This window comes from Saccopteryx bilineata, chromosome 3 (genome assembly GCF_036850765.1).
Source record: "Saccopteryx bilineata isolate mSacBil1 chromosome 3, mSacBil1_pri_phased_curated, whole genome shotgun sequence".
NCBI classification, from domain to species: domain Eukaryota; kingdom Metazoa; phylum Chordata; class Mammalia; order Chiroptera; family Emballonuridae; genus Saccopteryx; species Saccopteryx bilineata.
The window spans coordinates 162,129,351-162,141,861 of NC_089492.1; the positions used below are offsets into that span (position 1 = coordinate 162,129,351).

The 12,511-nt window shown below is 39.4% G+C and overlaps 1 protein-coding gene across 1 annotated transcript in view; it reads right to left on the reverse strand.

Moving 5' to 3' along the window:
* Positions 1-12,511, reverse strand: part of SPAG17 (sperm associated antigen 17) — a 301,342-nt gene that overhangs the window by 208,064 nt on the left and 80,767 nt on the right. The window contains exon 5 of the mRNA XM_066268112.1: positions 7,759-7,945. Coding sequence (XP_066124209.1) covers positions 7,759-7,945 — 187 coding nt within the window. The remainder of the gene's footprint in view (positions 1-7,758; positions 7,946-12,511) is intronic.

Consider the following 12,511-nt stretch of genomic DNA (forward strand, 5'->3'; position numbering starts at 1 on the left):
TGTGTTGTTTTATTCATGAGCGCCATTCTGACTGGTGTGAGGTGATATCTCATTGTGGTTTTAATTTGCATTTCTCTAATGATTAGTGATGTTGAGCATTTTTTCATATGCCTATTGGCCATCTGTATGTCCTCTTTGAAAAAGTGTCTATTCATTTCTTTTGCCCATTTTTGGATTGGATTGTCTTCCTGGTATTAAGTTTTATAAGTTCTTTATAAATTTTGGTTATTAACCCCTTACAGATGCATTGTCAAATATATTCTCTCATTGTGTAGTTTGTCTTTTTTATTCTGTTCTTATTGTCTTTAGCTGTGCAGAAGATTTTTAGTTTGATAAAGTCCCATTTGTTTATCCTGTCTTTTATTTCACTTGCCTGTGGAGACAAATCAGCAAATATATTGCTGTGAGAGATGTCAGAGAGCTTACTGCCTATGTTTTCTTCTAAGATGCTTATGGTTTTACGGCTTACATTTAAGTCTTTTATCCATTTTGAGTTTATTTTTGTGAATGGTGTAAGTTGGTGGTCTAGTTTCATTTTTTTGGAGGTAGCTGTCCAATTTTCCCAACACCATTTGTTGAAGAAGCTGTCTTTACTCCAATATATGCTCTTACCTCCTTTGTCGAATATTAGTTGTCCATAAAATTGTGGGTTTATTTTTGGGTTCTCAGTTCTGTTCCATTGATCTATATGCCTGTACTTATGCCAGTACCAGGCTGTTTTGAGTACAATGGCCTTATAATATAACTTGATATCTGGAAGTGTGATACCTCTCACTTTATTCTTCCTTTTCAAGATTGCTGAGGCTATTCGTGTTCTCTTTTGGTTCCATATACATTTTTGGATTATGTTTTCTATATCTTTGAAGTAAGTCATTGGTATTTTAATTGGTATTGCATTGAATTTATAAATTTCTTTGGGTAATATAGACATTTTAATGATGTTTATTCTTCCTAACCATGAGCATGATATATGTCTCCACTTGTTTGTATCTTCCCTGATTTCTTTTATCAATGTTTTATAATTTTCTGAGTACAAGTTTTTAATCTCCCTGGTTAAATTTATTCCTAGGTACTTTATTTTTTTGGTTGCAATGGTAAAGGGGATTGATTCCTTAATTTCTCTTTCTGACAGTTCATTGTTAGTGTATAAAAATGCCTCTGATTTCTGAGTATTGATTTTATATCCTGCCACCTTTCTAAATTCATTTATCAGGTCTAGTAGTTTTCTGACTGAGACTTTAGTGTTTTCTATATACAATATCATATCATCTGCAAATAATGACAGTTTTACTTCTTCTTTTCCAATTTGGATGCCTTTTATTTCTTTTTCTCGTCTGATTGTTGCGGCTAGGACTTCCAGAACTATGTTGAATAAGAGTGGTGAAAGGGGGCACTCCTGCCTTGTTTCTGGTGTTAAGGGGATTGCTTTTAATTTTTGCCCATGGAGTATGATGTTGGCTGTGGGTTTGTCATAGATGGCCTTTATCATGTTGAGGTATGTTCCCTGTATTCCCACTTTGCTGAGAGTTTTGATCATGAATGGGTGCTGGATTTTATCAAATGCTTTTTCTGCATCTATTGAAATTATCATATGGTTTTTCTCCTTCCTTTTGTGTATGTGATGAATCACATTGATTGATTTGTGAATATTGTACCAGCCTTGCCTCCCAAGAAAAAAATTCCACTTGATCATAGATATGATTTTTTTTTTATATATTGCTGGATCCAGTTTGCTAATATTTTGTTGAGGATTTTTGCATCTAAATTCATCAGGGACATTGGCCTATAATTTTCTTTCTTTGTGTTGTCTTTGCTTGGTTTAGGAATCAAAATTATGCTCACCTCATAAAAGGAGCTTGGAAGTCTTCCTTCCTCTTGAATTTTTTGAAATAGCTTGAGAAGACTAGGCATGAGTTCCTCTTTGAATATTTGGTAGAATTCACTTGTGAAGCCATCAGGCCCAGGACTTTCTTTTTTGGGAGTTTATTATAATAGTTTCAATTTCATTTGTTGTAATTGGTCTGTTTAGGTTTCTGATTCTTCCAGATTAATTTTTGGAAGATTATATATTTCAAGGAATTTGTCCATTTCATCTAGGTTGTCTAGTTTTTTGGCATACAATTCTTCATAGTATTTTCTTACAATATTTTGTATTTCTGTTGTGTCAGTTTTTATTTCTCCACTCTCACTTCTAATTTTATTTATTTGAGTCCTCTCTCTTTTTTTTTTGGTGAGTCTGGTTAAAGGTTCATCAATCTTGTTTACCTTTTCAAAGAACTAGCTCCTGGTTTCATTGATCCTCTGTATTGTTTCTTTAGCCTCTATGTCATTTATATCTGCTCTGATCTTTATTGTTTCCTTCCTTCTACTAGCTCTGGGCTTTACTTGATGTTCTTTTTCTATTTCTTTTAGATGCAGGGTCAAGTTGTTTACTTGAGCTTTTTCTAGCTTCTGAAAGTGTGCCTGTAGTGCTATGAACTTCCCTCTCAGCACTGCTTTCGCTGTGTCCCATAAATTTTGAGTTGTTGTATGCTCATTGTCATTTGTTTCTAGGAATTTTTAAATTTCTTCTTTGATCTCATTGTTTACCCATTCATTATTCAATAACATGCTATTTAGTTTCCAAGTGTTTGAGTATTTTTTAGTTATTCTGTTGTCGTTAATTTCTAGTTTCATGCCATTGTGATCAGAGAAAGTGCTTGATATGATTTTAATCTTCTTAAATTTGTTGAGACTGCTTTTGTGCCCTAACATGTGGTCTATTCTATAGAATGTACCATGAGCACTTGAAAAGAATGTATATTCTGCTGTTTCAGGGTGAAAGGTTCTGAAGATATCTATTAAATCGAGTTGATCTAATATGTCCTTTAGGTCTGCTGTTTCTTTGTTAATTTTCTTTCTTGAGGATCTATCTAATGATGTTAATGGGGTATTAAAATCCCCTACTATTATAGTATTGCTGTTGATCTCGCCCTTTAAATCCACGAAAGTCTGCTTTATATATTTAGGTGTTCCTATATTAGATGCGTAGATATTTATAACGGTTATATCTTCCTGTTGGATAGCTCCCTTTATCATTATGTAGTGACCTTCTTTATCTTTAACTATAATCTTTGTTTTAAAGTCCATTTTGTCTGATATAAGTATTTCTACCCCAGCTTTTTATTTTCATTTGCGTGAAATATTTTTTTTCCCATCCTTTTATCTTCAGTTTATGTGCATCTTTTGATTTAAGGTGTGTGTCTTGAAGACAGCATATGTATGGGTCATGTTTTCTTATCCATGTGGCTACCCTATGTCTTTTGATCGGATTATTTAATCCATTTACATTTAAGGTTATTATTGATATGTAATTGTTTATTGCCATTTTATTCTTTAAAACTGTATTCCTCTTTGCTATATTATTTTTCTCCTTTGATCTGTTTACAACAGGTCCCTTAGCATTTCTTGTAGCCTTGGTTTGGTTGTAGTGAATTCCTTGAGTTTTTTTTTGTCTGGACAGGTTTTTATTTCTCCTTCAATTTTAAATGATAGCCTTGCTGGATAAAGTAGTCTTGGTTGTAGGTTCTTGTTCTGCTTTACTTTGAATATTTCTTGCCATTCCCTTCTGGCCTCAAGTGTTTCTGTTGAGAAGTCAGAAGTCATCCTTATGGAGGCTCCTTCATAGGTGATAGTCTTTTTTTCTCTAGCAGCTTTTAATATTTTCTCTTTATTGCTTAGCTTTTGTATTTTAATTATGATGTGTCTTGGTGTTGATTTTTTTGGGTTTCTCTTTAATGGAGTTCTCTGTTCTTCCTGAACATGTGAGATGTTTTCCTGCCTTTAATTGAAGGAAGTTTTCAGCTATGATATGCTTGAACAAAGTTTCTATCCCTTGTTCTTTCTCTTCTTCTTCAGGAACTCCTATGATGTGGATGTTATTTCTCTTCATGTTGTCACAGAGCTCTCTTAGAGTTTCCTCAGACTTTTTGAGTCTCTTTTCTTTTTTCTGCTCTGCTTCCATGCCTTTATTTATCTTGTCCTGTAACTCGCTGATTCGATTCTCCACTTCATCCATCCTGCTTTTAATTCCTTCCATTGTGTTCTTTATTTCAGATATTGTATTTGTCATTTCTGACTGATTCCTTTTATTATTTCAATGTCCTTTTTTTATTTGCTATCTCTTTATTTAGGTGTTTGTAATGACCATCTGTTGTTGTTCTAATATCTTTGAGCATCCTAGCAATCATTATTTTAAACTTTTCATCTGGTAATTTGGTTATATCTGATTCATTTAGGTCCTTTTCTGGGGATTTCTCTTGGTTCATTTGTGTTGCATTTCTCTGCCTTCTCATTTTCTCTGTGTAAAGGAAGGTTTTGGTCCCTAGAGTCCAGTGGGTATGGCCTCTGTTCCCTAGGTATGTTCTTTCTACAGTCCCACCACCCCCTCTTCTGTTGCTGCCTAGGGCTTTTGGGTTTGGGCGTTGCCGGTGCCTGCCCACTGGGGCTGTTGCTGTGGTTTCTAACTCTCCTTCACAAGAGTGGCTGTGATCACGTGCTCGGGTGCACAAGCCTTGGTGGCTTCGGCCTTTGTCCCGCCCCCGTGGGTGGCGTTCTGCTCAGCCCTGAGGGCCGTGGTGAGCACCTTTGCTCAGCTGTGGGTCTCTGCCTGTTTCTGGGCTTTCACCCCACCCTTGCAGGATAAGCCCACTCGTGGAACAGCTGCTAGCCTTGGCTCTACCAGCCAGGCAGGACTGCATGCCCACGCTCAGCTCAGTAGCGGAACTCTGCCTGTTCTGAGCTTCTGGCTTCACCCCTGTGGGAGGAGCCGGCTCCCAAGTCAGGCCTAAAGCCTTGGTTCCACGGGAGGGGCAAGGCTGTGCTCCTGCACCCTTGCTCAAGGGCTGGTCTCCACCCCTTCTGGAGTTCCTGCCTTTCTCCCACAGGCTGGATTTTAGGCTGCCGGCAGCTGGGCTTGACCATTTTTGTACACCTACTCCTCCCCAGCTGAGCAAGACAGCTCACACGTGAGCCCAGTGGTGGCCAGCAGGCTTCTGCCCTTGCCGACAGAACCGTTCCTCCACTTCCTGCCACCGCTCGCCCTCGGGTGACCCTCAGCCATGTGGGTGGGGGCTCTGCAGCTCAGACCCTAAGACTCACTACTGTAGTCCCAAAATCACTGTCCTTCTAAGCGACTCTGCTCTGAGTGCCGCGGGAGAGCTTGTTTGGCTGGTGTCTTGCTTCCCTTTGCTGGGATTGCTGTTTCCAGGGGAAATATTCACTTCAGATTTCGGGAGTGATTCATCCCAGGGGTTAGGGTGGCTGTCTCTCAAAATGTTTCTCCCTGTGCCTCCTAGATTACACTCTCTATCTGCTACTCTGGTACTCTCCTCTCTCCCCATCCCCCGGAACCACAGGTGAGTGGTTGTGAGAGAGGTGTTCTGTGCTGTCCCTTTAAGAAGAATTCTTGGTCTGAGAAATCACTCTTTTTCACAAACAGTATCCTGACTTGTTTCCAGCTAAATACTGTCTTTACACCTCTTCTGGGCTCTGAGGCTGCAGGCTGGGGCTTTGTTCCTGGGATTCAGGACCCTCCCCTCTCTGCTAAACTCACTTCCCACCATGCGAGTCTCTCCCGGCTGCCATTTGCTCTGGGGAGCTGGGAAACCCTCTCCATGTTTCCGCTTTTCCTACCAGTCTCCATCTGGCTTCTTTAGTGCTCCTTGGTTGAAGAGTCCTCTTAGTTTAGTCCAAAGTTGGTTTTTCCAGATTATAGTTCTTAAAATTAGTTTGTAATCCACTTTGGTTCTGGGAGGTGGATGTTGGTAAGTCTGCTTACTCCAGTGCCATCTTGTCTTTCCAGCATGCATTGGTTTTTAAATTGGAGTTAAAGGGCAACGACTCTTGGATTGAACATAACCATAAAACAATTAATGTTTTACAAATATCACTTTTATGTAATTGTAGTTGTTTTTAAGTGTAAAAATTATTATCTGATAAAAAACACCCTCTTATTTTGTGTTAAGATTGAATCATGGCTTTTTTGAGTAGGCATAAATGTAAGAATAGTCCTGACACGTTCTGTTATATATGTGGCTGTTACACACTTCAATGTCAAAGGTGCAATATTTCATCATTTGTGACATATGCATATATTGACTATTTTCAGCGGTTCCAATTGGTTTTCAACTCATCTGTGAGAAGATTATAATGACATAAAAATTGTCCTTGACCTTCTGAAGTATGAGGAGCATAACTAGATCATTTGTGTGGATCTTAAGATGGTAAATTTCCTGATAGGACAACAGAGAGGTTTCATGAAGTATCCTTGCTTTCTGTGTTTGTGGGACAGCTGAGCTTGGGAGAAATACTGGACACAGAAGGAGTGGCTAAAACGTGAAGCTCTGGAAGTAGGGATGCAAGTTATTGTGAATGAACCTGTAGTTAATTGATACAGGATCATTTTTCCCTGGCTTCACATCAAACTTGGCTTAATGAAGCAGTTTGCTCAGGCTTTGAATAGAGAAAGTGAATGCTTTCAACATATTATTTCTGCTTTTCCTGCCTTGTCTTTTGAGAAGATAAAAGCAGGTGTATTCGATCGACCTCAAATTTGAACCCTCATATGTGATGAAGAATTTGCCAGGAAGATGAAGAAGGAGGAGAAAGCAGCATGGCAGTCTTTTGTGGCAGTTACAAAGAACTTCCTTGGCAACAATAAAGCAGAAAACTATGAACTTCTGGTTCAAAGGATGCTGTTGGCTTTCCACGACATTGGATATAACATGAGTATTAAGACTCACTTCCTGAACAGTCACCTTGATAAGTTTCCCGAAAATCTTGGAGCTGTTAGTGATGAGCAGACTACTGCTGGAGTATCAAATGAGATTTTCCTCAACAAGTACACAAATGCAAGAGCTACAAATGCAAATTTTTGCCTGAATAGAATTTAAATAAGTTTTGCACAAATTTTATGATTAATATACGTGTTTTAATATGTTCTATTTTGAAATTATAGACATATTCTGATGTAATAATATCTTTTAGTGTATGTGTATTTACTGCATTATATAAATTATATTTTCACAAAAATGATGCTCAAGAAGACATTCTACTTCATTATGTTAAACTAAATGTTGAAAATTTTACAATAAGATGAAAATCTAAAATCTTGAATTACAAAAAAACTGTAGCTTAGAGAGAAAAATTAATGTCAGATTTGAGATCAGCACACTTGAATTAGGTAAGAACAAGTGTTTTTGTGGATGCAACAAAAAAATTTCCCCCCAGTGTTTATTATCAACAATATAAAATAAAAGAAATTTCTACTTGCTCTAAGACTAACTGGTAGTGGGAAAAGTTGAGGTCAGGAAGCTACAGTGCTCTGCCTGAGTTCCACATTAAGTGGACTAATTTTTATTATCATTGTATTTCACTTCTGAAAATAATCACTTTGTCTTTTGCTAACATTCCCAAGAAGATAGTAAGCTCCCTGGTGTCACAATCAGCTCATTTTTTCATCCTTTATGTGTACTGTGTAAATGTGCCTATAGCAACTCAGGTTCTAAATAAATATTTGCTGAGAACATCAATGAATTGAAAATAGAAATATTTTTCTATTAGGGGGTCATCGGTAGTATGTGATTTGTGATTTCATAAAGAGTGGAAAGGCTGGGGAAGATTAAGTCTAGTTACTGGGATGATTTCTCAAGTTCCTTCACAAGTGGTAAGGCAAGAAGAGAGGGTGAGTGACACCTCTCTGACCGATGTAAAACTGACCGATGTAGTGTTTGCTGTCATCTTCCTCTCCTCTCCGCTTTAAGTGGGTCATCTTTTTCACTGTTGTGTTCACTTCAGACTGATCCTTCCCCTTTCCTTTGGCAGCTTTGGCATTTGGGGTCTTCTTCTCCTTGGGAGATTTTGCTTTCCCTTTATCCTTTTCTACCTTAAATCTGTCTTCTGTCACCTGGAAAGAGAGAATACTTTTTTCTCCATATCATATAGTGAAAGCAAGCAATACCTTTTCTACTGTCAGATGAATTCACTGTTCATTTCATCCAATTACTTGTTTACTCATCTATTTAATCTTCAGGCCAGGGCAGTAGAGATCCCAGGCTGAGTCTAAGTTGTGAAGTACATCTCTGCACAAGGAGTGGAGGGTGGATGCTAGGAGGCTGTTCACACTCAAATCCTCAAGGATAACCACGCGTGACCTAGTAAACCAGCTCAGGAGGTGGAAGGCAGGGCGAGCAGATGACTTTGGGGACAATGTGAAGGCAGAAACTTAGGTTCACAGCAGCCTAACTTGGGGGAGTCTCTGAGACTTACTTAGAGAGAGGTGGGGTAATTAACAAACAAAACAAAACAAAAACATAAAATAAAAAAAAAGACCCTAGCTGGTTAGCTTAGTCAGTTAAAAGTGTCATCCTGAAACAACAAAGTTGTGAGTTTGATCCCTGGTCAGGGCATACAATGGAAGCAACCCAAAAATGCATGACTGAGTGGAACAACAAATCTTCCCTTCCCCACTCTCCTCTCTTTTCCTTCCACTTTGTCTCTCTAAAAATAAATAAAAAATAAAGTTAAGCTCTGGCTGTATAGCATGGTTGGTTGGAGTATTGTCCTGGAGGCGAGAGGTTGTCAGTTTGATTCCCTGGTAAGGGTACATACAGGAACAGATCAATGTTTCTGTCTCTCTCTTTACCTGCCTTTCTCAAAAAACAAAACAGAACAAAAGCAAAGAGCAGGCCCTGGCTGGTTGGCTCAGTGGTAGAGCATCGGGCTGGCATGCAGGAGTCCAGGGTTTGATTCCTGGCCAGGGCATGCAGGAGAAGCGCCCATCTGCTTCTCCACCCTCCTCCTCTCCTTCTTCTCTGTCTCTCTCTTCCCCTCCCGCAGCCAAGGCTCCATTGGAGCAGGGTTGGCCTGGGCATTGAGGATGGCTCCGTGGCCTCTCCCTCAGGCGCTAGAATGGCTCTGGTTGCAGCAGAGCAACACCCCAGATGGGCAGAGCATTACCCCCTGGTGGGCATGCCGGTGGATCCCGGTCAGGCGCATGCAGGAGTCTGACTGCCTCCCCATTTCTAGCTTCGGAAAAATACCAAAAAAAAAAAAAAAAAAAAAAAAAAAAAAAAAAAAAAAGAAAGAAAAAGCAAAAAGCAGGCCCTGGCAAGATAGCTCAGTTGGTTAGAGTGTTGTCCTGAAGCACAGAGCTTGCTGGCTCAATCCTCAGTGAGGGCACACACAGGAACAGATCAGTGTTCCTCTCTCTCTCTCTCTCTCACTTCCTCTCTCTAAAATCAATAAAATAAACATAAAAAACAACAACAAAAACAGAGAACAGGTTTTCTAAAATCTCATTGATAAAATTTTCATAGTGTAAGTAGTAGACTTTTTAAAGATTAAAAGATGCTTTTGAGAACTGAACACTAACAAGCTAATTTATAATGCTATTTAAAAAAATATAGATATAATCAGTGGTTGCTATTTGACACATTCAAAGAAGGGAACAACAAAACATCAGTTGGCAATGCTAATTCCTTACATGTTGCTCAGAGACATGTTTACATTTCCAACTACCATGAAAAGACCCAATTTTCCCTCCATTTTTCTCCTTTCAGACAAATACTGAAGACTTGGTGCATTATTTCATAATGTAATTATGCTTTCAATCCATGTATTATGAATACAAATATAGGTTGTGTTCACTGAAACAATGTGTTTGTTCTGATCATAAGGGGGCCATACATAAGGTCCAAAGTATGCCTATATTATTAAGAAATTTGGAAACAAAACAACTAAACAAATTATTGGAGCAACAATACAGATAGGCTCTGTATTTTCCTGAGGTCATAAAATCAAATCTGAAAACCTCTGATCTAAGACATCAGAGACATGGAGAACAGAAGGCGCCCAGGGAACAGTATGGACACAGGAGGGAAAAAGCATTTTCCTCCTCTTCTCGGGATCCCAGGGAGAGCAGAGCTAATCACAATCAGAAGCTCAAAATGCGCAGTAAATTAGCAGAGACCTATCTGTATAGTATGCTTTCCAAACAGCATCATCTTTAATTCGCTCTCACAAAGCAACCTACAATGGGAATTCGATTCCCATTGTATAAATTAAGACACATGGTTTGCCCTCAGACACACAGCTGTGGTAGAGACATAAGCTGGTTTAATGCAAACCCTAAACTCATTTTATTTCTATGGTTCTCCTGTTAGTTCATCTGATGTTCACCCCTCCTTTCCCATGCCTGTCTACCCACCCACTGTGTTCTTTCTAGTGCTGGTGGCACTTGCTGGGTGCTCTTTACAGTCTCTCCACAGTGTGTCACCTCCCTCAGCTGCTTTTCCTGCTCTCTGTCTCCTCCCATCCTCCCCCCACTCTTCTATCTATCTATCTCTCTAGTAGACTGGAGAAAATTATCTTCTAAACTATTTTTCATAAACTATGAAATTATCAATATTTACCTCCCTCCTTTCAGAAAAGTATTTTTAAAATACCTATAAATGTTGATTCGCTGTTATTTATTTATTTTGAGAGAGAGAGTGAGAGAGAGAAACATTGATATGTTGTTCTACTTAGTTGTGCAGTCATCAGTTGATTCTTGTATGTGCTCTGGCCAGGGATCAAAGCTGCAACTTTGGCATATTGGGACAATGCTCTAACCAGCTGAGCCACTCAGTCAGGGCCTAGATTCACTTCTTTAAATAACTTTTTAAATTATAAAAATAATCATTCTTCACCCTGGCCGGCTAGCTCAGTTGGTACTAAATTTAAAAGAATCTTATTTTGGTCCAAAAGTCCAAATCCTGAATTTTTTAGATTAAAATAGAGGGAAATATACAAATTCTCCCTGGCCCAGGGCAACCTAGTTATTTAATACTTCAAATATTTTAGATTGTATTTTATTTCTTTAAAAAAATTATTTAGTAAAGTAAAGTTAATGCGGTAACATTGATCAATAAGATACATAGGTTTAGGTAAACATTTCTGTAGCATTTGAACTGTTGATTATGTTGTGTACCCATCACCCAAAGTCAAATCATTTTCTGTCACCCTGGTATTTTATTTCTATATGACTCCTTCATGTCAAAATTCAAATACCTTGAAATACCTTGACAGGTATCGTTATTCCTCACAATGAATGGGAGGTAAAAGTCAGTGGAATAAATGATAAATAGTACTACTTCATCTTATTTTAATTAATAGTACAGAGAGAAATGGTGGAGTGAGAGATACTCTCGATATCTCCCCTTGAAGTTTCAACAAATTCTACAACTATATGCAGAGAAAAAAAAACTCAGATGAACCTGAAATACACACACACCAGATAGACAATGGTATGATTGCACAAGGAGGCGGGCCAAAGATAGAATCTGCTCACAGAAGAAAAAAAAGCCAGAGGACTGAGTCTTCCTCTTTTCTCACAGACCTGAGGGAAGGAGGCACTGTTGGTGCAGGCTTTGTCTTGGAGCCAGAGCTGGGAGAAGAGGAAAGTCTGGGGGGAAGGACCTGAGATAGGAGTGATGGCTAAGAACAAGGAGCAGGGCCGTTTCCTGGTGTCTGCGGCACCGTAATTACAGGCACTGGGCAATTGCAGGTGCTGTGCACACACAAAACCCCTGGGGCACTCCCAAGAACTGTGTGCAAATAGTTTGTGGATATCGGTCCACAGAACACTGGGGCGTGCTTGATCTGTCCATGCGACTGACAGAGTTTATAGCCTTGTGGTGCTGAGAGGTGCTTGATCTGCGATCTACACCTCACCCACTCTGAAAGCTTAGGCACCGGCTTGCCAGCGGAGTTTAACGTGTGTGGCGCCGGACGCCCTTGTTCTGTGATCTCTGCCACAGCTGCTCGCAAAGCTTGGACACTGGTTTGCTTTGAATGCTTAGAGTGGTATAGGGGGAGGGGCTGGACTGTGTCACCCCAGCCTCCTGGTCTCACATCGCTCTCCTTGCTGTGCAAACAGTGGCAGTGGCTGACCCCCCCCCCCCACACACAGCTGGGTCTCCAGGATGCTCTCTCCTGTGAAAGGCAGGGGTGCCACATGCACGATCCCCTGCTCTGTTGGGATGTGCGGGGAGGGCATTGGACGACCCCTAGTCGGCTTTTGCTAGAGCCATAAAATTGCAAATTCCTTCCTACCAACACCATGGCCCTGCCTGAATCATTACCATAGCAACACCTCAGTAGAGCTCCACCCAAGAATCTCGCAGAGGCAAACCTTGTAGCACAGCGCCTTCTACTGGAAAAAAAAATGTTACTTCTCAAAACTGGAAAAAAAACCCAGTTCTTTTTCTTTTTTCATTTTCTGCTTTATCCAACTTTTTCTTCTTTCCCCTTTTCCCATGTGAACTTCATTATTTTAGTTGTTATATTTTTATTCTTGATTTTATTCTTGCAAGGGTTTTATTTCTGACACATTCTTTTCTTTTTTTCTCTCCTTTGTCTATCTCTTTTTTCTTTTCCCTTTTTCTCTCATTTCCCCTTTCTAAACTAAATGTAATTTTCATTAAATTGTTAT